Raw genomic sequence first — 26747 nt, forward strand, 5'->3', positions numbered from 1 at the left:
CCTTTGGAGCACGGAGGGAGTGCTCCCTCTGCCCTTCGGAGGCTTAGCGTTGCTATCGCTGAAGCCAAGGAGCCTGCATTCGCTCCATAGGACGCACACACATTCCCCCTCAATTTTTGGAGGGGAAAAAGTGCGTCCTATAGAGCAAAAAATACGGTAGCTTTAAAGAGCAGGTTATCGCGGGAGAAGCTCTGAAGGGGAAAGGGGGGTACTTGGCCACAGAGCTTTAAATTGTAGACTGTGCCTGGAAAAAATGGAGGGAAACAAGTGTAGATAAGCCCTGAATCAGAACAAACAGCAATTTTATGCGGATTGCCATTGCTCCGATTCAGCAGAAAGAGCAGGTTTTCACAGGGAAATTGCCTGGGGAAAACACAAACAAAATCACCTCACAGAAATGAATATACTACTTTAATCTGCATAACATATATTCATGACGATAATATGCAAAATGTGCCTATTAGGCAATATTGCAAGCGAAAATGTTATATTAGGAGAATTCACATTAAAATGTGAATGAATTTTCATGAGGGCTTTTTTTAAAAAAAAAAAATCACAAACTGATATGGAAATGTAGAGAACTGAATTTTGGAGAAATGGAAAGTGGAAAAATAAGAAACAGAAACCAAAATATTTGTCCACCGAAGCTGCCAGGTATTGGTCATCATATGAGATATAATAGAGGAATGAGCGTTTGTTGATATATGTGGCATCATGTAATATGTAAAAGGAAGGGATATAAAAAACAAAGTGGAAGGAAAGGTGGGAAATCAAATCATAAGAGAAAGGTACAGTGGTACCCCGCAAGACGAATGCCTCGCAAGACGGAAAACCCGCAAGACGAAAGGGTTTTCTGTTTTGGAGGCGCCTCGCAAGACGAATTTCCCTATGGGCTTGCTTCGCAAGACGAAAGCCCATAGGGAAATCTCCGGGGACCTGTTTTAAATGCTGGTGGTGGGGAGCAAAGCCTTTCCCCCCCCTCCGGCCTTCAGAAGAGGTCCAGGAAGGCCGGCGGGGGCCGAAAGGCTTTGCTCCCCACCGCCAGCATTTTAAAAGGAGTCCGGCATAGCAGGGAAGCGCTTCCCGCTATCACGGACGGCTTTTGAAGGCAGGCGGGGGGAGCAAAGACTTTCGCCCCCCTGCCTGCCTTCCCGGGAGAGGCGCTGCCTTTCTCCGCTGTCGCCGACGGCTTTTGAAGGCCGGCGGGGGGGAAAGACTTTCGCCCCCCGCCGGCCTTCAGAAGAGGTCCTGGACCTCTTCTGAAGGCCGGCGGGGGGCGAAAGTCTTTCTCCCCCCTGCCTGCCTTCCCAGGGGCTTTTAAATTGCCCCGGACAGCGGAGAAGTCCTCCGCTGTCCCGGGGCGATTTTAAAATGCCGCCCGCCAGCATTTTAAGATCGCCCTGGACAGCGGAGAAGTCCTCCGCTGTCCCGGGGTTTTTTAAAATGCTGGGGGTGGGAAGAAAAGCCCTTGTCCCCCCCCCCCCAGCCTTCAGAAGAGGTCCAGGGACAGACTGTCCCCGGACCTGGTCTGAAGTCGGTTTCCCTAGGAACGCATTAATTGATTTTCAATGCATTCCTATGGGAAACCGTGCATCGCAAGACGAAAAACTCGCAAGACGAAGAGACTTGCGGAACGAATTAATTTCGTCTTGCGAGGCACCACTGTATAACAAATTTCATAAATTTCACTAATTGGTGAAAGTTATGAAAATCTAATAAAAAATTTAATGCAAAAAAAAAGCACGCACCATCTTTTTGATGAGCTGCCAAAGAGAATCCATGCTGGCCCTGAGTAGAAACAGGAACACTATAATTTCACCATGGGCTGATGTGGCTGGCATTCATCAGGGGCTGAAGGAGGAGCTCACATATGAGAAGTGCATAGCAGGCAGGTCAGGCTGAAGGCAAATCACAGTCGTACCTTGGTTCTCAAACGCCTTGATACTCAGACATTTTAGCTCCCCAACTCTGCAAACCCAGAAGTGAGTGTTCCAGTTTGCAAACATTTTTCAGAAGCCGAACGACGCAGTTTCTGATTAAGTGCAGGAAGCTCCTGCAGCCAATGGGAAGCCATGCCTTGGTTTCTGAACCGTTTCGGGAGTCAAACGGACTCCCAGAACAGATTAAGTTTGAGAACCAAGGTACCACTGTATACTTTGTTCTGAGTGTTGAGGGTGTTCTGAGAGACCACTGCCTGTGCTGCATGGGCTCATTCCATTTTAACCTTTAAAAAAGGTTTTACAGTGGTACCTCAGGTTACAGACACTTCAGGTTACAGACTCCACTAACCCAGAAATATTACCTCGGGTTAAGAACTTTGCTTCAGGATGAGAACAGAAATTGTGCTCCGGTGGCGCGGCAGCAGCAGGAGGCCCATTAGCTAAAGTGGTGCTTCAGGTTAAGCACAGTTTCAGTTTAAGAACGGACCTTCAGAACGAATTAAGTACTTAACCCGAGGTACCACTGTAAAGGGATGGGGTGGCGCTGTGGGTCAAACCACAGAGCCTAGGGCTTGCCGATCAGAAGGTCGGTGGTTCGAATCCCCGTGACAGGGTGAGCTCCCGTTGCTCGGTCCCTGCTCCTGCCAACCTAGCAGTTTGAAAGCACGTCAAAGTGCAAGTAGATAAGTAGGTACTGCTCTGGCGGGAAGGTAAACGGGGTTTCCGTGAGCTGCTCTGGTTCGCCAGAAGCTGCTTAGTCATGCTGGCCACATGACCCGGAAGTTGTACACCGGCTACCTCGGCCAGCAAAGCGAGACGAGCGCCGCAACCCCAGAGTCGGCCACGACTGTACCTAATGGTCAGGGGTCCCTTTACCTTTACCTTTACCGCTGTATAAGATTTTGTTTCAAAGCCCTATAGAACGTATTAGCCTAAGATGAGTGCAAAAGCCTTGCTGCACAGGGGTGCCGACGTGCCCCCCACATCGAGGGGGTGCGGTCACATGACAGGTCACATGACACTGCCTGGGAAGCACAGAGGGCGATCTTCGCGCTTGCTCGCCCCAGCCGCCCTCCAACTCCTAGGCTCCTGGACAGAGGCTGGGAATAAGAAAGGCAAAGATCAGCCTCGCTCGTCCCAGCCACTGCCCGGCTCCTGGGCTTCCAGGCTGGTGGGTGGAGGCTGGGGCATGTGGAAGACACACGGCAGCAGAGGATGGTGACCCTCTCAATATGGGGGGGAGGCTGGAGCCCCTTGCGCTCTTTATACCTGGCACCCCTGCTGCTGCACTACACTTGTGCATCTTAAGATATGCCTCTGCCACTGGAGATCTGCAACGCTGCAAAGGCACCAGCAGAAGTCCATCCCAGTGAATCAGCTGCGCTGTGCAACTCCACAGGCAGGGGAACCGAAACAGGGCAGAGACAAGGGCGCAACTGGGAGGAGTCGCTATATGCCATATAGTATACCCCCATCAGACCCCAATCGCACACGTTGTTTAGTCGTTTAGTCGTGTCCAACTCTTCGTGACCCCATGGACCAGAGCACGCCAGGCACTCCTGTCTTTCACTGCCTCCCGCAGTTTGGTCAAACTCATGCTGGTAGCTTCAAGAACACTGTCCAACCATCTCGTCCTCTGTCGTCCCCTTCTCCTTGTGTCCTCCATCTTTCCCCACATCAGGGTCTTTTCCAGGGAGTCTTCTCTTCTCATGAGGTGGCCAAAGTACTGGAGCCTCAGCTTCAGGATCTGTCCTTCCAGTGAGCACTCAGGGCTGATTTCCTTCAGAATGGAGAGGTTTGATCTTCTTGCAGTCCATGGGACTCTCAAGAGTCTCCTCCAGCACCATAATTCAAAAGCATCAATTCTTTGGCGATCACCCTTCTTTATGGTCCAGATCTCACTTCCATACATTACTGGGAAAACCATAGCTTTAACTATACAGGCCTTTTTAACTGTATGGACCTTCCAATCGCACCTCCCCCCCCAAAGTTGGCATGAAGTTATGCCCAATTTAGAGGGATTCAATGGAGTGCAGAAAAGTCACTGCTTCCCCATCTTCTGCTGCTGTGCCCACTCTGCCACCATGAAGCATACAATACAAATGTACTGCGATCAAACCACACCACCGGCAGCGTAAAAAAATCCCTGGCATTGTGTGCTTTTTCAGGGTGCAGTTTTCTCCCCTCGGCTTTCCCACTCCAAGTGTTTCATTTGCCCGGGACTGACGGGAAGAAGTAGACTTTCTATATCTGTTTGGTTTTAAGCAACTCCAGGAAGCGAGAGGCAAGTCTTGCTGACAGCAAGATATATTTATGCTGTCAGTAAACAAGGAGGCTAGGGGGCTGCGTCACAGCTCAGGAATGGACTGGCAAACTGCTGGCTCATAGCATCCTGCTGCAGGCTCCCCGGCAGCGGCAGCTGAACGCCTGTTACTCCACCCTGCGCTGACGGCTTGGAAGGATGTACAACTAAAATGGTTAAAGGACAAGCAAGCGAACCAAACCCTCTGCAAATAGAATCGTCCCCTGAAGCTTCATTCTCTTTTAACCAAGCAGGTCAACCAAACAAAGAAACCGACAAAAGAAACAAAATCCATTCAAACATGATACTCTCCACTGTCATTGAGAATCGCCCGTGCCTTCTTAATACTAGCTGGCAAAAGCCAGCTGGAAAAAGAAGATATTCTAGCATGTTCAACATTATGTTCGGGGTTTCTTTTTTTGGGGGGAGCAAATAAAGCAACTCCCAATTCAATTCCTAGCAGCATGCAGGCAGAGGGATTTTAGCCAACTTGCACAAGTTCCCTGAAATTATCCCCCAAAGGACCTTTTTAACTTGGCCTTTGACACCTGAGATGTACCGTATTTTTCGCTCTATAAGATGCACCAGACCATAAGACGCACCTAGTTTTTGGAGGAGGAAAACAAGGGGGGGGGGGGAATTCTGAATCTCAGAAGCCAGAACTGCAAGAGGGATTGCTGTGCAGTGAAAGCAGCAATCCCTCTTGCTGTTCTGGCTTCTGGGATAGCTGCGCAGCCTGCATTCGCTCCATAAGACGCACACACTTTCCCCCTTACTTTTTAGGAGAGGAAAAGTGAGTCTTATAGAGCAAAAAATATTTCCAGGAACTGCCCGCCGCCCCCCCCCCCCGGTCAGGCAATGTTGTTGTACAGGCCAGTGCAACCTCGCTTGGCCATTTGGCCTCCTCTGCCCCCTCAAAATAGGGGGGGTGCTGAGCCCCCTGATAAGGAATATGGAGGGGACTGACGACAAACAGAATAAAACACAGACCAAGTTGAAGTGCAGATGAGCCCATTCTCTTGTACAAAAAGAAATGAACCCTATCACGGGTTGCCCTGTGTTGTAAAAAGTTAGGGTGCACTCTACGACAGAAACAACAACCAGAACAATCCTGAGGCCATTTTGACTCTCCTAAAATGACCTCAAATAGTCTTCTGCAGCAGGAGGAAGGGAGGAAATGGGAATCCTAGAAGGAAGAAAACCACGTGAGGCTTGGACAAAGGGGTCAGCCTCTTTTCTTTGGACTTAGCCCCACCCCCCATCCGCCGTCCATTGTCCTCCCTGGCCGAGGGCGGGTCAAAGGCCAGCCCAAGCAGGTGGGAGGCACCCCCCCCCCCGCTTGGTGCCACAAACCCCGCCCACCTGTGGGGAAGGGAGGGTGGAAATTCCCATTGTCTTTTCACTTGCAAATCTACTTAATAAAAGCACCTGGATAATTTGTAGGTGTTCCTTGGCTAAGGGGTGGGCAATTTCAATAGTCTTTAAAGGGTCTTGCACACTTTTGTTCTGGGTCTCTCTTACCTCCTTGCAAGGAAGGGGAGGGAATTCTTATACCAACAGAAAAATAAAGTTCTGCCTTGCTTTCTCTGGATCCTGCTTCCATCCATCCATCTCTGACCAGTGATGGACTTAGTCCAGAGGTCCGCAAACTTTTTCAGCGGGGGCCGGTCCACTGTCCCTCAGACCTTGGGGGAGGGGCGGAACTATATTTTTTTTTGGGGGGGGGGAATGAACGAATTCCTATGCCCCACAAATAACCCAGACATGCATTTTAAATAAAAGCATATAATCTACTCAAGTAAAAACACCAGGCAGGCCCCACAAATAACCCAGAGATGCATTTTAAATAAAAGGACACATTCTACTCATGTAAAAACATGCTGATTCCAGGACTGTCTGCAGGCTGGATTTAGGTGATTGGGCCGGATCCGGCCCCCGGGCCTGAGGTTGCCTACCCATGACTTAGTCCCTTGGGGAGTTGGGCAGCAAAAGCCAAACCCCAATCTTATTTCTACATCGCCTGAATCACCTGAGAAAGGGAAAATGCAGAGCAGTATTGGCGCACTCAGAGCTTTCGGAACTGAGCGAGGCAGAGTAAAGGAATACCATCAAAAAATCACCAACCAGCCTTTGTTGCTCCTCCTGGTGCTTTTTCAGCTGCTCCACCATCTGCTGGAACTCTGCCTCTTTCTCCTGCTCCTCCAGCAGAGTTGCATCGTTCTGCTCGGCATAAGCCATCGCTACCACAGCCAGGATCAGGTTGATGAGGTAGAAGGATCCCAAGAATATGATCAGGACGAAAAAGATCATGTACGTTTTCCCAGCCGCTCGCAAGGTCTATGGGGAAGAAGAAGAGCGTCCTGTCACCATTTCTACTGAAGGACCCCTCATCTCTACCTTCAGATACAGGCTTTTGCTTTCTGTGCATGCTCAAGGGCACCTCTGCGTGTTGCTACATCACATGTTTCCTTAGCATTTGAAAATATCATTCTGGGACTGGAGACTAAACTGGACGAGGCTGTCACTGGATCTCTTGCCTGCTTACATTTCTGTAAAAAGCAGCCCAAGATTCAGGTCAGGACCATGGTGTTGGTGGTGTGATTTAACCAGTAACAACAACAACAACAACAACAACAACAACAACAACAACAACAACAACAACTGTATTTTAATATTTTGTTGGAGGCTGCCCAGAGTGGCTGGGGAAGCCCAGCCAGATGGGCAGGGTATAAATAATAAATTATTATTATTATTATTATTTTTTATACCCTGCCCATCTGGCTGGGTTTCCCCAGCCACTCTGGGCGGCTCCCAACAGAATACTAAAAAGACAATCAAACATCAAACATTAAAAACTTCCCTAAACAGGGCTGCCTTCAGATGTCTTCTAAAAGTCAGATAGTTGTTTATTTCCTTGACATCTGATGGGAGGGCATTCCACAGGGCAGGTGCCACAACCAAGAAGGCCCTCTGCCTGGTTCCCTGTAACCTCACTTCTTGCAATGAGGGATCTGCCAGAAGGCCCTCGGAGCTAGACCTCAATGTCTGGGCTGAACGATGGGGGTGGAGACGCTCCTTTTACTGATTTCCTCTTTAGAGGTAATATATTACTCCACTTGTCTTGAAATGTGGCAAGCGAGTCCTGCTGCGATTGGAGACGTTGCCGTTCATTCTGATAATTCAGCCCCGGACGTTTAACTCAAAGTCTTGCCCTGACACCACCACTGGGTTTAACCATTTCCCCACATGCCGTTTGCCAGGTGGAAAATTGTTTGCCCATGGTACATTCTTCCAAACTCTCTCTACCTCCAGGAACTTTTCCCACAATCAATCTGTCATCCAAGGAAACCCTGTGGAGGATTAAAGCGAAGGGGAATGTTTTATTAGAGTGCACACACAGTTTGTGTAAAATGCAGGTCAAGCCTATTGGGTTTCACCCTTCAGTTAAGGATGTGCCCCCAGAATGCACTCAACACTCTCCAGCAAACCCAAATTGCAAAGACAAGACTGCCATGGTGGGCAAGGTGTTTATTTCAGGAATGTTTATCAGCTGTTAGTGATCTTCTTACTGCCCTTGTTCACATACCAAAGTAAACCACAGCCATTATCTCTGGCTGAGCATCACATCCAGACCAGGGATCTAGCGAACTGTAACCAGTAAACCAAGAACAAACCTTGGCTACAGATCGTGGTTCGTTGGGACCATAACAAGCCATGATCCCTGGTTTGGATATGATGCTAAATGAGGAAACATGGTTTGTTTCCTCCCAGTTCATGCTAGCAGCAAAGCAGACACAATTTGCCCGTGCCTGGTAAGCCATGGCTTAGCATTACATCCATTCCTTACATGTGAACCCCAAGGAACCCCAATGAGCTTCCATGGAACAACAAAGCTCTCCGGAATATAGAATCATAGAACTTTAAAGTTGGAAGAGACCCTGAGGGTCCAATCTGAAGTAGATCATACATGCGGCCCCAAAGTCCCCATTTTCTTAGAACATACCGTATTTTTTGCCCTATAGGACGCACTTTTCCCCCTCCAAAAATGAAGGGGAAATGTGTGTGCGTCCTATGGGGCGAATGCAGGCTTTCGCTGAAGCCTGGAGAGCCAGAGGGGTCGGTGCGCACCGACCCCTCTCGTTCTCCAGGCTTCAGGAGAGCCCCAGCGCCAGCCCCACAAGGTCGGGGGACAGAGGGAGGCGGAACGCTGCCATCCCGCTGTCTCCCGAAGTGGTTTGGAGGCTGATGGCGGGGAGACCCCACCGCCAGCCCCGCAAGCTCCGGGGACAGTGGGGAGGCGCAGCGCGTCTCCCCGCTGTCCCCGGACCTGATCTGAAGGCGGGCGGCGGGGAGAAGAGCGCTTCTCCCCGCTGTCGGCCCCACAAGCGCCTGGGGGAGAAATAATTTCCCCCCCCAAAAAAAAAACTTGATGCGTCCTATGGGCCGGTGCGTCCTATGGGGCGAAAAATACGGTAAGTTTGGCCTACCAGTTGAAAGAGGTTCTCCCAGAAGTCTTGAGTCATGAGACGGAACAGGGAGAGAAAGGCCCAGCTGAAGGTATCATAGCTTGTGTAGCCGTAGTTTGGGTTCCGGCCAGCTTTCATGCAGAGATACCCTTCTGGGCATTGCCTACAAGAGGGAAGGAAGGATGTCAGCAATGACATCATGCAAGGAGAGGTCATAAGAGCAGCATCAAGTTCCTACTAAATCCATGCAGAACCCAGGCATGAAACAACCACATTCCACATTCTCCCCCCCCCCCCCGCCTGAATATAGAATTGCCAGCTTTAAGAATTGTATAGCTGCCCGTCATCCAACACTTTCCCCCAGCAGAGAATTACAGTAACCAGTTACCAGGTAATATGGAGTTCTGCTCTTGTCAGTTCTATTGACTCTTGGAATTAGAAAAGGGCTAGACATAGAACAGGAGACCTAAAAGGTAAAGGTAAAGGACCCCATGGCGGTTAAGTCCAGTCAGAGGCGACTATGTGGTTTTGGCGCTCATCTCACTTTCAGGCCGAGGGAGTGGGCGTTTGTCCACAGACAGCTTTCTGGGTCGTAAGCCAGCATGACTAAACCGCTTCTGGCGCAACAGGACACTGTGATGGAAGCCAGAGCGCATGGAAACGATGTTTACATTCCCACCACAGTGGTACCTATTTATCTACTTGCACTGGCGTGCTTTTGAACTGCTAGGTTGGCAGGAGCTGGGACAGAGCGACGGGAGCTCACCCCGTCGCGGGGATTTGAACCGCCGACCTTCTGATCAGCAAGCCCAAGAGGCTCAGTGGTTTAGGGGGAGGCGGGACCTTTAGTCTCAGCAACTGGTTTCATGCCATAAGACCTACAGGGAACGAGCGGCTGCGTTCATTAGGCCTGACACTCCGTCAGATCGTGTTTTTGGCTCATCCAGAGTTAACTGCAACTTTGAACTGTGTTGATTTATCGACCGGCTTGCTCCATGACAGCTAGCCGATGTGGTACCCTCTAGATGTTGCAGGATTCTAAATCAGTCCCAAACAGCGTGTCCAATTGTCTCAAGGAGATCAAAAACATCTTGAGGGCGCCATGTTTGAGGGACTCCACCCCCCCACCTCACCATTCTTTAAATCAGCACAGTTTTCACATTGATTTAAAATGGTCGAGTCACTAGAAGACAGATCTCCTCCCCACTCCCACTCTAAAGAGCAGGGGTCAGCAAGCTTTTTCAGCCGTGGGCCAGTCCACTGTCTCTCAGACCTTGTGGTGGGCTGAACTATATTTTTTTTGGGGGGGAGGGGAATGAACGAATTCCTATGCCCCACAAATAACCCAGAGATGCATTTTAAATAAAAGCACACATTCTACTCATGTAAAAACATGCTGATTCCTGGGCCGTCCACGGGCTGGATTGAGAAGGCAATTGGGCCGCATCCAGCCCCTGGGCCTTAGGTTGTCTACCCCTGTCAAAAAGGGATCCGCGGTCGGGACAGATCTCACTCACCCTGCGTCAGAGCTGTTCCCACAGAGCAGGGCATCAAGCGCACCCTCGAGGAAATAAAAATTTTCTTCACGAGAAAGAAAAAGGCAGGTGTGAGAATAAAGTTCGGACTGTAACACAATTGCAGGTTTAAAGCAACGAGTAGAAGAGTCAAACTAGATATGACACAGGAAAGCCACAATCAGGATCTCAACCAGAGAAGCTTAAAGTTAAAAGCCATCTCTAACTTTAGGGCAATGAATGTCACAAGTCAGCAGTGTGTTAGGTAAAACATCTCCTTTTGTATGTCATGCACCGAAGTTTCAGTGGAAGACCCTGTGAGTCCTGAATGAAGCTCTTTATTATGGTCACAGACCAGAAAAAATAATGGGCATATGCAGCGATAGAGAACATGTAAATATACACAGGTTGAAATTAAAATCTATAAGCTAGAGCACGGTAAATAATACAGATATAAAACAATTAAAATATGTAGGTTAAGACCTACAGAAAGGGCCCCCCCATCAGCTATGATAACACTAAGACTTGTGAGTTTTAACCAGTGAGTCTTAGTGCTATTAATTTTTTTTTGGGGGGGGGGGAATCTCTCAGTCCAATCCTGGAACGACTTCCCTTGAACTAGCAGAAAAAATAGAATCTGCAGTTTTCTAGCTGAGTCTTAACTGAGGGTTGCTGCCATTATATGCATGTAATGTATTTTAAAAGATACTGTTAACGTGGTTTTTTTTTAAAGTGTTATCAAGTGATGAGACACGCATTCATGTGTGACCCACTCCTGAGAACTAGGCTTTGCACACAGACGGTTCCGAGTTCAAGTTCCGGCACCTGCGGTTAACAGGCTCTCAGGTAACAGGTAAAGGAAAGATTTATTCCTGCCTGAGAGAAGATCAGACAACACAGAGTTACATGGATAAATGGCCGGACTTGGTATAAGGGCTCACCCAGAATTTCTTTCTGTACTACATATCTAAGCCACAGGCCCTGGCTTCAAAGCTTTATGTCCAAGTGGGCTTTTTTAAAATCCTGGTGGTTTCCTCAAGAACATTTTACCTTTGAATCGGAGCAAACAGCAATTGAGTTTTCGGTGGATTGCTGTTTCCTTCGATTAAGCAGTAAAATGTGGGGTTTCCTGGGGAAATCACTAGGACTGCAAAACAACAACAAACTGAGACATAGCTTTAAAGTACTGACCTTTGCCTGGAAAGTGTGAAAGCATGTCTGGATGAGCCCCAATATAACTTATTTTATTTTTATTATTATTATTATTATTATTATTATTATTATTATTATTATTATTATTATTATTATTATATTTATTATTTTTGCATACCACCCTATGCCCATAGATCTCGGGGCAGTTCACAACATAAAATCACAATATAAAAAACACAAGATATGTAATAGATTCTAGCATGCAGGGGGGGGAGACACCTAAATTATATAATTTAGGATCCAAATAATTGGTATTAGTAATTGTATTATAATTTGGCATAGTTATAATGAGGCTATTTTTGGACTGTAATTGAAAACTAAAAAAATTATTATCAGCAAAATATGTAATAAAAATTAAAAGACAAACCTCGAATCCCCCCTTCGTGCGCAAGGAACTATTAAGGAAAGGCCTTTGTGATACAAGCTTGTAAGAGGCAACGAAAGGCTTTGACTATGGAGTCTTACGATCAATATATTTAAGTACAATATGATACAAATACCTTTACTGGCATTACATGTTAAGACATTTCAAATCACTGGGGTAAGTTTAAAAGGGACAGGAGTGAGGCTGTTGAGGGTCACAAGGCACTCGACTGTTCGGCTTCACCTTGTCTATTCCCTAGAGCAGGAGTCAGCAAGGTTTACCTCACCTGGGCTGCTTCACTCCCGCGGAGATTGCTCTGCGGGCCACATCGCGTCTGTGTAGACGTGATTTTTGGCGTCTGCATCTGCACAGACGTGATTTTTGGCGCCTGTGCATGTGCAGACATGATTTCTGGCTCCGCGGAAGCGAGTCCCCGCTCCGCGCTGTGCCGGTTTAGCGCAGCGCACAGGGACTCACTGAGCAGGCAGCTTGGTTCGGGGGCGGCTCGGGAGCCGTTTAAACGACCCCCGTGGGGGTCATTAGGAACCTCAAGTGGCTTTCTCTCGGAGCCATGGGTTGCAGGTCCAACACCTTGCTTAGCATCTGTTTGCGGAGTCTGCTGTACAAGGTAAAGGTAAAGGTAAAGACCATTAAGTCCAGTCGTGGCTGACTCTGGGGTTGCAGCACTCATCTCGCTTTATTGGCCAAGGGAGCCGGCGTACAGCTTCTGGTCATGTGGCCAGCAGGACTAAGCCGCTTCTGGTGAACCAGAGCAGTCACGGAAACGCCATTTACCTTCCCGGCGGAGCGGTACCTATTTATCTACTTGAACTTTGATGTGCTTTTGAACTGCTAGGTTGGCAGGAGCAGGGACCGAGCAACGGGAGCTCACCCCGTCGTGGGGATTCGAACCACCAACCTTCTGATCGGCAAGTCCTAGGCTCTGTGGTTTAACCCACAGAGCCACCCGCGTCCCTCTGCTGTGCAAAGGGCAGTCCAAAAGAATAATGACCAGCAAATCTGGTAGTCCCTGACTGCAGGCACACAGGCAGGCTTGATAAGGAATTTGCGAGTATCTACCTGTGGTCACTGCAGAGGGGAAAGCATTTAGTCTTGCGAGCATAAAACCGCTAGCACTTAATTGCACATTTAACTCATATACAAATGTATTTATGTATATGAGCTAAATAAGCAATTACTGTATTTTTCGCTCTATAAGATGCACTTTTTTCCTCCTAAAAACTAAGGGGAAAGGTCTGTGCGTCTTATGGAGCGAATGTGTGGTGATCGCTGGCTCCCTTTTCGGTCCCGCACCCTTGACCAGGCCTCCATTGTTGAAGGTTCTGCAGACGGAGGCTGCGACATGTGACTGGCTGGTTAGGTTATCCGTGTGGAAACTGTAGAAACAGCTCCTTTTCCTTTCCTAAAGAAGCTGCAGAACTGTGAGTTGAACCACATAAAAACAGGATTTTTTGCAAAAGTAAGCTCCACAATTTTGAGCTGATCCTCAAAAAAAATGGGCTTTTCTCCTTTGCAAAAGAAGCCGCACAACTGTGAGCTGATCCCCAAAAAACCGGGGCTTTCCCACTTTCCTCCTCTAAACACTAGGTGCGTCTTATGGTCAGGTGCATCTTATGGAGTGAAAAATACTGTAAGTGCTAGCGGTTCGGGTTTGAGATGCCCATCTGGCACGGCTCCGGGCCAAGTCAAAAGCGATAGCATCAGCAGCTCTTGAAAAAGCAGCCCTTACCTTCGTTGTGGATGTACTCATCCCAGTCAAAGGTCTCGTTGCTATACAGGGTGCCGTTGTCGTACAGGGTGCTGTTGTCATACAGGGTGCCGTTGTCGTACAGAGTGGTGTTGCCCATGAAACCGTCATCCAGTGTGTCGTTGGTGAACGGCGGCCAGCGCACACACTTTTGCCGCAGGTTCCCCATGAAAAGCTGCAGGCCGATGAGGGCGAAGACGGCCAAGCAGAATACTGTGAGGATCATGACATCTGAGAGCTTCTTGACAGACTGGATCAACGCACCCACAATAGTTTTCAGCCCTAGTTGCATGGGGGGAGAGAAACAGCATTACTTACAGGCAACAAACTGAGCTTAAAAGGTAAAGGGACCCCTAACCATTAGGTCCAGTCGTGACCAACTCGCTTTATTGGCCGAGGGAGCCGGCGTACAGCTTCCGGGTCACGTGGCCAGCATGACTGAGCCGCTTCTGGAGAACCAGAGCAGCACACGGAAACACCGTTTACCTTCCCGCCGGAGTGGTACCTATTTATCTACTAGCACTTTGACGTGCTTTTGAACTGCTAGGTTGGCAGGAACAGGGACCGAGCAACGGGAGCTCACCCCATCGCAGGGATTCAAACCGCCGACCTTCTGATCAGCAAGTCCTATGCTCTGTGGTTTAACCCACAGCACCACCCGCATCCCTAGTAAACTAAGCTTAGTGGCTTTATAAAAAAACAACCCAACATCCTACTCTCTCTCTCTCTCAATTTGATTTTGCATATTTAAATTTACAGACATATCACAGCACACCCAAAGTTACAAGATTCTCCCGAATCTCTGGACTTCCCACCTTCCCCTCCGTGGGTTCTGTTATTAAACCTTTTCTACTGCATTTTAAAAAAGATAATCCTGATTATTTATTAATCCATTGTATCCATAGTTCTCATGACATTACAAGCGCTATTGCAGTCCTGCTAATGTTTTCAGCTGCTTACAGTGTTCTTTAAGGTAAATTGTAAATTTCCCCCCATTCCTTATTAAAGTTGTGGTCTCCCTGATTCCTGAGCTTTCCGGTCAGTTTTGCCATTTGGGCATAGTCCAATAGCTTCATTCTTCTCTGGTAGGGACCAACATTTATTTTATTTTATCTGTTTTATTTATATAATGCCCTATACCCAGAGGTCCCAGGGTGGTTATCAATGCTGTTGGTTGGTAACGATTTTGGTTTCTAACAATTTTTATTATTTTATTTTATTTTATTAAGGCACAGTTTGCATTGAACATAAATTCTAACAACTGACATGCTCTGATGTCAGGGACTGGCAGGGACTGGCAGGGACGAGGGATGTGGGGCTGGAGTCTGACTTGGAAGAGGGGTCAGTGATTTGTGGGGAACTGTGCCGGCCTAGAGTCAAGTGTTGGAGGCAGGGAACCTCCAGAGCTAGAAGGTGGAGTACAAGCTGGATCAGGAGAAGAAGAGGAAGAAGCAGGTCAGGCAACGGAAGGGCCAGGTCCTTCCCTGCTTTCTCCTCCACCACTGACTCCCAGAACCAGGAGAGGACTGAAAAGGGATGAGCAGAGGAAGTTGACATTCAGAAGCAGTCTCCGGCTGTGTGTGTGCAGCCCATTGGGGGAAGGTACAAAAACCAGTGGAGAGGGAGTGGTCCCCTGTTGCTGCAACTGCTCCATAGAATGCAGACATTCAAATAACTGCCTGGATGTGAGATGCATGTAGGTATTCAGAGCTGTATAAAGTTAAAGGACCCCTGGACGGTTAAGTCCAGTCAGAGGCGCCTAAGGGGTTGCAGCACTCATCTTGCTTTCAGGCCGAGAGAACTGGCGTTTGTCCGCAGACAGCTTTCCGGGTCACGTGGCCAGCAGGACTAAACCACCTCTGGCACAATGGAACATTGTGACGGAAGCCAGAGCGCATGGAAATGCCATTTACCTTCCCGTCACAGCGGTACCTATTTACCTACTTGCACTGGCACGCTTTTGAACTGGCAGGAGCTGGGACAGAGCAACAGGAGCTCACCCCGTTGCGGGGATTTGAACCGCTGACCTTCTGATTGGCAAGCCCAAGAGGCTCAGTGGTTTAGACCACAGCGCCACCCGTGTCCCAAAGTATATAAAGTATAGAAGCAACTGTAAGTGTTACCTTTGACAATAGTTAGCTGCCATGTGCATTCCTTTGGCTGGGAAGCAGCCTTAAAAACCTGTACTTTAAGTTTTGAGCTGGTTTCCCTGAAATATAATTTAAAGCCAATTGGTTTGCAGAGATGGGGAAAGTAGCCGCTTTTATCTGTATTTTTGCATTGTAAAGAGCAACCAATGCACTGTAGGAGGGTTTCGCCTTATAGTGTACAATGGCATCTTCAAAAACTAGGATCTTAACATTTCCACCTTTGCTGCAGTTACCTCTTTCCCTGAAGAAGATCAAGGGTGTCCTTTGGTAATGTTTTCTACAGGGCATGTTAAAAAAAATTGGGGGTAACAGGCAACTCTTGGGCATAAAGCAAACCAAGAGCTTCCAGACCCATACAAGTTGGGGGCCCGAATGAAGTGCGTCCAGCGAATGCTCCCCACTGGAAGCCAGTTCATCTCTGATGCATATGAAAAATGAAATCTGCCTGAAGTTGCGATAGGAATTTTATGGTCTTAGATATATGTTAAATGTTCATAAGTGTACCAACCAAGCACATACATAGATCAGAACAGGAAGACCAACCTGGAACCATTTTGATTCCTAAACTGAGATCAAAGTGGAAAAGTCTCCCCATTGTCTCTTTCCTCACAAATACTATCTTAAGGACACATTTAAGATATGAATAGGGTGTGAGCCTGTGACATGGCCCAGGAACTAAGTATTTATCATTACAAAGGACTGGCCAGGCTCCCCAGGCAATCCAATCAAGTAACCTGCCAGACAGGAAATAAACAAGGACAGGAGAAAAACAACATTCAAATTTCTGTTTTAGACAGCCTTTTCTGTGATGTATGTATGATGTTTCTAGGGGTGGTCTTGATCTACAGGGTGACAATTTCAAAAGTCTTTATAAGGCCTTGCACGGCATTTTTCTGGGCCCCTCCTTTCTCTTGTGGGTGAGGGGAGCACCCTGTTGCAATAGATCAATAAAGATCAAGCTTACTAGCTGCTTAGCTTCTCAATATTCTCTGGTTGGCCTGTTATTCTCTCCTACCAATAGGGAACCTATGTAAGGACTCTGTATGGGCTCTTGGATAAGGGAAAAGGGGCAATTTTTGTTTAGAACAAAGGTCTTCACCTCCACCAATGCTACCCTCCCCATTACCCACCTGGAATGACTGTGATGGTTTTAAGTGCCCGGAGAACCCGGAATGTCCGTAGAGCAGAGATGTTGCCCAAGTCTACGAACTCTGTGACGTAGCTAGAAAAGAGAGGGCAAGCGAGCTGTTCATTGAAAGGCAACATAGTAAAAGTAGAAACAAGGGTTATCGACAGGCAAAGAGAGGGAAACAACGCCTCCGGGGATGGAACTATGTAGGAGACACAGCTCTGAAGTCGGTTGTGATGGCAGCAAATGTCCGAGTTAAAACCAGGATCTGCAAACAGCATTTGACCCATCAAGGGCACCGGAGCTCAGCTGAGGGAGACCGTGCCTGAGGAGATAAGACTGTGGGATCAGAGTCAGCATGCGAGTGAGGGCAAGCTGGGCACCTTTGCTGTTAAAAATTGCCCCTTTGCCCCTTTCATTGGGACAGAGCCTGGGCTTAATTAGACAAAACTGCTGCTACACTGTCCAGTTTGGACTTGTGTCAGGATGCTGAAAAGATAGGAAAAGGCAAAGCAGAACGTTTGATCAGTCATTTACTTTGACAGAAAGTGTATGGATGCTTTAAAATCCTGCACAATTCTTCCTCAGGAGAGGAGGAATGCTAAATATCGCTTTGCAATCTTGCTTCTCACATGGCGGAACATTCAGGGTTAAGTTTCCTTTGGTGTGGAAAACACTGGTATCTCTGTAAGAATCTTTTTATTTACAACTGTACAGGTTGACCAAGCATAATAAGGAAATGGCAGGAACACACACAAGCTGTTCACAACAACAGCAATAGAGTCTCCTTATATTTCAGAGGCTCACAAGTTGTTAGGGGGTGTTGAGTCCACCAGAATCGTGTGTCTCAAGTCTCCTTGGCAATATTTAGTAAAGGAAACATTTGCTATTATGCCATTACACTTTCTGTGTCTCCAGCACTGCAACTAGGAGCCAATAAACTAGAGCAGGGTGTTATAAGAATTCTTAGGTCTAAAATATAAAATAAATGTTGATTACTGAACAAGGTAAACACACATACATAAGTATATAAACCACATGCCTGAAATAGTACAGGAGAGCAATCCTGAAGCCATCTTGACTTCTAATGACTCTAAATATTTCCTCTGCAGATGGAAATATCTTGGACAAACATTTCCCAGTAGTTCTTTTCACTTACAAATGCTACAAACCCTGTTTTAAAGGTATATTTTGTGTATGAATAGGGAACGGCTGTGACCTGGATTCAAGAACTAAGGTATTTACCATATCAAAAGGTAAAGGTAAAGGACCCCTGGACGGCTAAGTCCAGTCAAAGGTGACTATGAGGTTGTGGCACTCATCTCGCTTTCGGGCCGAGGGAGCCGGCGTTTGTCTACAGACAGCTTTCCAGGTCATTCCGGCATGGCTAAACTGCTTCTGGCACAACAAGACACCGTGACGGAAACCAGAGCGCACAGAAACGCTGATTACTTTTCTGCCAAAGTAGTACCTATTTATCTCCTTGCACTGGTGTGCTTTCAAACTGCTAGGTTGGCAGGAGCTGGGACAGAGCAACGGGAGCTCACCCCGTCGCGGGGATTTGAACTGCCGACCTTCTGATCGGCAAGCCCAAGAGGCTCAGTGGTTTAGACCACAGCGCCACACATGTCCCTGCGAAACGACATACAACTCTACACACACCATCTCCCCCCAACCTGGTAAAAGCTTCTAGTCCTGTGCAGAAAGCCGCTAGCAGCTTTTCCTCCCGCGACAATTGTGTTGCACCACCATCCTTGTGACACAGCACAAGAAGGACTGTGTATGTACTGTGACTATCAGCTGATCTCCTCAGCTTGTTTATTCCCTAAAGCATTGAGTTAAACAATACTGTGTTTCATTTTTTTCTAAGTTTTAGAACAGGGCTAAACTTTTTAACCCCACTCTAAGTCCCACAAACATGAGAGACTTAGGGCTCGTCCCCACTTCCGCATGTCTCGCACCTAGAAAGCACGAGTCCACTTACCATTGCCCTAGTGCTTTGCTCTGGAAAACTCCTTCCCTAGCGCTAAACTCCCACCTCATGGCGGGAATCGGCAAGCCCAAGAGGCTCAGTGGCTTAGACCACAGCACCACCCGCATCCCATCAAAAGGATGGCCACACCGGCCAGGTAATGCAATCAGTGACCATTATAAAGTATCTTATCAGAAAGGAGACAAACCACACTCTCAAATTTCTGTTGTAGACCGCCTCTTTCTGTGTGGCACTTGTATGATGCTTTTCAGGTGGTCTTTGGCTAAGGGGTTGGGCAGTTTCAAAAGTCATTAAAGTAGGGTTGCCATGCTTCAAAAAGCAAAAGTGCGGACACAAAAGTTGTTGACACTTCCAACTATAGTATTCTGGGTATGCCCAGGAGACGGTAGGTAAAGGTAAAGGGACCCCTGACCATTAGGTCCTGTCGTGACCAACTCTGGGATTGCGGCGCTCATTTCGCTTTATTGGCCGAGGGAGCCGGCGTACAGCTTCTGGGTCATGTGGCCAGCATGACTAAGCCGCTTCTGGTGAACCAGAGCAGCGCACGGAAACGCCGTTTACCTTCCCGCCGGAGCGGTACCTACTTATCTACTTGCACTTTGATGTGCTTTCGAACTGCTAGGTTGGCAGGAGCAGGGACCGAGCAACGGGAGCTCACCCTGTCGCAGGGATTCGAACTGTCGACCTTCTGATTGGCAAGTCCTAGGCTCTGTGGTTTAACCCACAGCGCCATCCGTGTCCCCCAGGAGACAGTAGCTAACTGGAAATATGGTCTCAGTGCTTGCCATCGCCATACAGTACATGCATGAGGATTTCCACCCCACACCCACATGCTGACGCCCTCTGGTTTCCCCCAGCTGGTTTACCACATTGCTCCTGCTAAATGCAACATACGCCATAACGATGACACTGAAATCCAGCCAGTTCCATGGATCTCTCAGGAATGTAAAGTTGTCAATGCAGAATCCCCGGGCCAATATCTTGATCATAGACTCAAAGGTGTAGATGCCAGTAAAAGTGTATCTGTGAACAGGGGAGGGTTATGGAGGGCAAGGGAAGCAGAATTAATAGCAAAAAATATATATGCAAGGTTTATTGCTGATATTTAACATATATATTAAATACCCTGCATCCTGTTTTCCTAAAAAGCCTCTCGATCCAATAGCATAAAAATAGGGCATGATGTAAACAATTTGCAGCAGAAGAATATAGGGATACTGTATGTTCCGGTGTACAAGATGACTTTTTATCCCTGGGGAAATCACCCCAAAAGTTGGGGTTGCGTCATATGCGCCGGGTAGACATGTTGAGAAGGAAGAGAGGGAGCCGGTGAGCAGAGGCACCCCTTCAGCCGTTGCTCTTCCTCCCTCCCCACAGAAGGCGGCGCGGAAAGTCCTTCCGAGCGTGGCGCTCGCCCACCCGCCAAACGCCTTGCCTCGGGCTGCTGCTGCTGCAACGGCAGAGGCAGCAGAGGGCTGCACGCTCTGCCCCTGGCGGCACTCAAACGCTGTAACTCTAAAACTGAACAGCAAAAGTTGGGGTCGTCTTATACACCCAATCGCCTAATACGCCGGAATCTACGGTACCTTTTGCAAGCAAATATTAAGTTAGAAGGTAGAATTTGCCGGAATCATACTTCCCAAATTCATATTCACTCTAGAGCCAGAGATCTTTCTTAGAACCTGGGACCCTTTTAAAACTCGATGTACTCAAGAAAATGAACCTAAGGACCTTTGACACTCAGGCTATAGGATCAATTGCTAAAGAGAAGGATTCAGGTTAATGAACCTATGCAAGGAGAGCTGAAAATAAAAGGTGGAAGAGATGGATGTATCCATCCCCCCCCCAAAAAAATGAAAGCACACTCACTGGCTATATTCACAGATACCACGAAGCCAAAATACCGTAATTTGCATGACTTTGAGCAGTGAAACAACCCCACAACCTGCCTTTTAATCTTCTCATGTCAGCCGGGTTACAATAATACTGCTTCTCAGGGAGTTTGTGTCACCCCCCTGTTATTTTTGAAGCATTATAGTTACTGCAAGTTTTCTGATCACACAAGGTTCCTCATCTGGCCACCCCAGCTTCGCTTTTGGATTAAGAATGCCTGTAAGTTTCTCCTTTGGTTCCATTTCCCCCTCCCACAGCCCAGCCTATAGTGACCAGGCAGGAAACTGGGAAGAGAAAAGGGGGGAAAGAGAAAGAAAGAAAAATAGCACTTACTCCACATCCTTGGCCCACACCGGCGGGTCACTCATGGTCATGAAGACACAGTTGGCTAAGATGGTAATCATGATAAACATGCTGAATAATTTGAAATGAGGTCAAGGAAATGCATCAGGCCTCTATTGAAATTCCCAAGACAAACCCGTTTGGTAAAGACAAGGGAACAACAGCCCTGTTGGGTTGTCTCCACCCCCAGCGTTTAGCCCGGACACGGAGGTCCAGCTCCGAGGGCCTTCTGGCAGCTCCCTCACTGCGAGAAGTGAGGTTATAGGGAACCAGGCAAAGGGCCTTCTCGGTGGTGGCACCCGCCCTGTGGAACGCCCTCCCACCAGATGTCAAGGAAATAAACAACTATCTGACTTTTAGAAGACATCTGAAGGCAGCCCAGTTTAGGATTAGGGTTAGGGTTAGGGATCGCTACGCAGTGAAAGCAGCAATCCCTTTTGCTGTTCTGGCTTCTGGCATAGCTGTGCAGCCTGCATTCGCTCCATAAGATGCACACACATTTCCCCTTACTTTTTAGGAGGGAAAAAGTGAGTGTTATAGAACAAAAAATACGGTATTTTATAGTACAGTACATTGTTTATTGCTTTCATTTTATGGATCAATGGTCTCATAAGACAGCAAAATCCATGTTAAATTGCTGTTTTAAGGGTTGTTCTTAAAAGTCTGGAATGGATTAATTGGTTTTGCATTACTTTCTATGGGAAAGCGCGCCTTGGTTTTGGAATGCTTTGGTTTTGGAACGGACTTCCGGAACGGATTAAGTTTGAGAAACAAGGTACCACTGTAGACATTGTTCAGCTGGTGACAGCGAAGTGCTTGTTTCCACCAAAAATTCTGCAAATGGAAAGGAGAGGGCTTTTCCCCACAGCTGGAACTATGCTCTAGTACCTCTCAGGTGGGCACTATTGCCCTTTGAAGAGAACAAGGGAGGTGTTCATAGTGAGTTGTGGCACCTTTTTCTCTAGAAAAATAGCACTGGGAAATCGTATGAGGAAAAGGGTGTTCCTCTTCCTCACGTACTACAAGAAAGCAAGGACACTAAATGACACTTTCGTGAAATACTCTGCAGGTCTCTGTCGCTGCAGCCGCCCCCGTCTGGTCCTACAAGAATGACTACGGCATCGGCAAAACCCCACAGCTTCCTCCCAAGTGAAACCATGCCATGCGCGTTCTCAGCGAGTGCAAAGGATATGAATGTATAAGCACTTGGATGGCACCTCTCCGGACAATATTGAAAGGATCCAACATGTAGAGAGCAGGGGTGGCACTGAACCGAAAAATGCACTTTCCTTTGTTGAGGAGGATGTATGTCTGAGGAAGGGAGAAACAGACATTGCTATTAACCTCAAGTCATGGCAAGTTCTCTTTCAAAACAACGACTTAGCCTGCAAACTTACGTTATGTTGGAACCAGAATGAAGACTCGCGGCTTCCCGAGCATAATGTGGTGTTTGGAAGCGTCTATGAGATTATTGCCAGCCAGACACATAACAAAATATGTTATGTGCCGTACTGTATTTCTGCAGCGAAATGTTATACAGTCATACCTCAGGTTACAGACACTTCAGGTTGTGTTTTTTCGGGTTACGAACCACTGAAACCCGGAAGTACCAGAACGGGTTACTTCCGGGTTTCAGCAGTAGCACATGCGCAGAAGCACTAAATCGCGCTTTGCGCATAAGCGCCGAATTGCAACCCGCGCATGCGCAGGTGCGCCGCGAACGTGCATCCCGCATGGATCACATTTGCAACCCGAGCATCCACTGCAAAAGCATATTTATTTTAATAGTGATGTGAATTGTTTATGTGGTGTTTGCTTTATGAAACCTGGAGCGTACTTGCACATAGCATGCTTATAATCTTGCAGGTACAATAATGCATACAAGATGCAAGAATTGTTCATAATTTTAGTAGAAGTGGGGAGAGAACTTGACGTTTGTCAAGATTAAGGGTGAGACAGGAATTGGGGAGAAATCTGTGTGGGATAAGCACAACATAGATGCGTCTGACTCAGTCCCAGGTTCCTTAAGTTGAGCATCACTACCTGAGTAAACAGTGAATACTGGCCTGTTCTCAGACTGCCTTGCCTCTTTCTCAGCCCAATTGCCTGCTTATCTCCAGGCTTCCCAACCTTATAAATTATTATTATTATTATTATTATTATTATTATTATTATTATTATTATTATATCTATACCACCCTTCATCCAAGAATTACATTCTGAATTCTAGCCATGTGTCACTTTCTGGTTTCATAGAATATTTCCTAAGGTGCCATCTTTGTTGTCCTCAACACTAACTGTTGCATAAGAGGATGGGTGAGCTAATATGGACATTTCAAGGGCAGTAATTAACTAATGAATAAATAAATAAATCATGGCTTTATGATGTGCTCCTGTATACGAGCATTCAGCCTGAGCCATTTCCAAGTCACCTTCACACCACAAGCAACCCAGGACAGCCTCAAAGGACTAGCGCACATTCATCCATCTATCTATCTATCTATCTATCTATCTATCTATCTATCTATCTATCTATCTATCTAATCATCTATCTATCTATTTGTATTTCCTAAAATATAATACACTGCTTGATTGGGGGGAAAACAACAACCACCTCAAAGCAGTGCTTGAGTTATTCGCTTTCCAATTCCTACCCAACACTTCCGGCTTACTTTCTGATCTTTGTAGAATGGGTCCAAGTCTTCCAGGGGCACCCCTATCAGCTCTGGGGGAGGGTCCCCATAGATCATTGGGAGACTTCTCCCTTGCTCCAGGTCACTTCGGGGTTTGGCCTCCTTTTCTTCCTCGTGAATCTCCTCATGCTTCGGCTTCAACTTCTCGGCTTCTCGCTCCGCGATCCGTTTCTCTATCTCCTGGAGGGACTCGCGGGTGAATGGGCGCAGGCACTCTGGACCAGGGATGTATGGTGGCGGGGCGGCCATCTTTGCATTCTGCTCCTGGGCCTATTCTGCCTGCTGCCACAAGGCAATGGTGGGGAGGCTGCAGAGACAAGAAGGAGGGGGAAATTTTCATTTTGCACCAGACTGTACTCCACTACAAACTCATTCATAGGGACGCGGGTGGCGCTGTGGTCTAAACCACTGAGCCTCTTGGGCTTGCTGATTGGAAGGTCAGCAGCATAGCTGTCAACTTTTCCCTTTTCTTGCGATTCCTATCCCTATTCAGAATAAGGGAATTTCCCTTTAAAAAGGGAAACGTTGACAGCTATGGTCAGCAGTTCGAATTCCCACGACAGGGTGAGCTCCCGTTGCTCTGTCCCAGCTCCTGCCAACCTAGTAGTTCAAAAGCGCGCCAGTGCAAGTAGATAAATAGGTACCACTGCGGCGGGAAGGTTAAAGGAGCTTCTGTGTGCTCTGTTTTCCGTCACTCTGTCCCATTGCACCAGAAGCGGTTTAGTCCTGCTGGCCACATGACCCAGAAAAACTGTCTGCGGACAAACGTCGGCTCCCTCGGCCTGATAGCGAGATGAGCGCTGCAACCCCATAGTCACCTTCCACTGGACTTAACCATCCAGGGGTCCTTTACTTTTACCTTACAAGCTCATTCATGCAATGACTGGATGCATTCAGACAACCACAGACCCTCCAAGTGTCCCTATTTTCCAGGGACAGCCCTGGATTTACAGAAGCCATCTTGGTTTCTGTTTTAATCCTGGAATGTCCCACTTTTCCTTAGGACGTCCCTATTTTCATCGGATAAATGTTGAAGGGTACGGAGTTATGCGTCCCCCAAGCCAAGGAGATAAGTACCGTATTTTTCACTCTATAAAATGCACCAGACCATAAGACGCACCTAGTTTTTGGAGGAGGAAAACAAGAAAAAAAATATTCTGAATCCCAGAAGCCAGAACAGCAAGAGGGATCGCTGCGCAGTGAAAGCAGCAATCCCTCTTGCTGTTCTGGCTTCTGGGATAGCTGAGCAGCCTGCATTCGCTCCATAAGACACACATTTCCCCTTACTTGTTAGGAGGGAAAAAGTGATTCTTATAGAGCAAAAAATACGGTAACTCTACAAACTTTAGAAAGTACCTGAAGGCAGCCCTGTATAGGGCAGTTTTGTTAATGTTTTATTGTGTTTTTATATGTGTTGGAATTTGGCCAGAGTGGCTGGGGAAACCCAGTCAGATGGGCGGCGTGTAAATAATAAAATGATGATGGTGATGGTGATGGTGATGATGATGATGATACAGGACTCCCCTATTTTCATTGGGGAAATGTTGATGGGGCAGGTATGCTGCTATGGCAGCGGCAGCTCCCAGTGGGATCCTGCCTCCAATATACAGCCAGGCAGCCTTTGGGCCATAGCTGTCAACTGTCCCTTATTTGGCGGGAAAGTCCCTTATCCCAGCGCCGTGTCCCACTGCTGTCCCTTATTGATGATGTCCCTTAAATTTCCCGGGTTTCAAAGGAAGCAGCTCCTCTCCCTCCCTCCCTACCGGCCAGGGAGGAGGGAGGCTCCAGCTGTGTTGCTTGGCTGCGTTGCTCACCCAATAAGGAGTCTAAGAACGACCGGGGGGTGGAGCTTGCATGCCTTGTGCCGATCAAATCAGCCGCGTTGCCTGGGGACTCGCCTTTGCTCAGTGCTTCCCAGCAGAGAGGTGATGGTGGTTTCCCTTGCTGCATCCCCTTTGCTGGGTTGCTGCGCTGTGGGAACCACCGCTTGAGCACCGTTTGGTTGCTGGCTGGGCTTTCTGCCTTTGGCTGGGAGGGGCTCAGAAGTTGAACATAGCTGTGCTCTGAAAATCCCTTATTTTGGCTGCTGGCCCCTTATTTTTGAGGCTGCTGGTCCCTTATTTTCAAATCTGTAAGTTGACAGCTATGCTTTGGGCAGCCTCCTGTGCTTGGCAGTTTCTCCAGCTGCTGTGGACCATCAGAGAAAGCGTCAGGTTTCAGCAACAAGATGACTCAGGTCATTCCTCCCAAGGAAGAAGAGGAAGAGGCAGGAGGAAGACGCATGTAAAATGGAAACAGGGCTGCGGCTCACCGTCATCAGGGCTGCTCCGGGGCAGCTGGAAAATGGCATTTTAAGCTCCCACAATGCTCCAGGGCACTGGGGCGATTAAAATGGAAGCACTCAGGTCCAGCTGCCCCATGAGGAGTGCCTTGGGCACTCAGCCTGCTGGGGCACTGAAGCCTGGCAGTTGTCCTGCGATGCCAGGTGCAGATTCCAGGCTGGCCTCTTTGCCGCTTGTCAGCCACACTGGACCCCTATGTAGGCCTCTGCCCCCATTCTAGCTGTCAGCCCTTCCGCGTTTATTTATTTCCAAAAAAAATTATTCATTTTATAAGACAAATAAAAAACACAAACAGAAAAGACGAACAATACGAACAAATTCTTGTCCTATCCTTATTTTTCTAAACATTGTTAAGTGGGACAGTGACGTAGTGTGGGTTGCCAGCACCCGGGGCAAGGCAAGTAATTTGCGCCCCCTAACCCGTGGATTTGCGCCCCCTAACCCTAACCCCCAGATGTTGCGCCCAGTGTGGCCGGCCCCCCCTGCACCCCCCACGCTACGCCACTGAAGTGGGATTCCCCAAGTCCCACCTATCTGATTTTCATTTTACTTCACCTTTAGCAGTTTACATATATCATAATTTCTAACCATCTCTTTTTTTAAATCGCACTTAAAATATCTTCACATTTTATCTCTTAC

At 47.7% G+C, this 26747-nt stretch overlaps 1 protein-coding gene across 5 annotated transcripts in view; it reads right to left on the minus strand.

The window, feature by feature from the left end:
• SCN4A (sodium voltage-gated channel alpha subunit 4) overlaps positions 1–26747 on the minus strand; it is a 107271-nt gene that overhangs the window by 58353 nt on the left and 22171 nt on the right. For 4 of the 5 annotated variants that reach the window (XM_083470421.1, XM_083470422.1, XM_083470419.1 and 1 more), the window contains 9 exons: positions 23746–24073; positions 22264–22384; positions 21065–21152; positions 19733–19861; positions 16847–16938; positions 13549–13848; positions 10226–10289; positions 8730–8871; positions 6367–6579 (listed from right to left, as the gene is read on the minus strand). In XM_083470421.1, coding sequence (XP_083326547.1) covers positions 6367–6579; positions 8730–8871; positions 10226–10289; positions 13549–13848; positions 16847–16938; positions 19733–19861; positions 21065–21152; positions 22264–22384; positions 23746–24015 — 1419 coding nt within the window. In that variant the 5' untranslated portion in view covers positions 24016–24073. Of the gene's footprint in view, positions 1–6366; positions 6580–8729; positions 8872–10225; positions 10290–13548; positions 13849–16846; positions 16939–19732; positions 19862–21064; positions 21153–22256; positions 22385–23745; positions 24074–26747 lie in introns of all 5 variants that reach the window. The other variant, XM_083470423.1, reaches the window with a different exon arrangement.

Source organism: Podarcis liolepis (genome assembly GCF_965112155.1).
Source record: "Podarcis liolepis genome assembly, chromosome: 13".
NCBI lineage: Eukaryota > Metazoa > Chordata > Lepidosauria > Squamata > Lacertidae > Podarcis > Podarcis liolepis.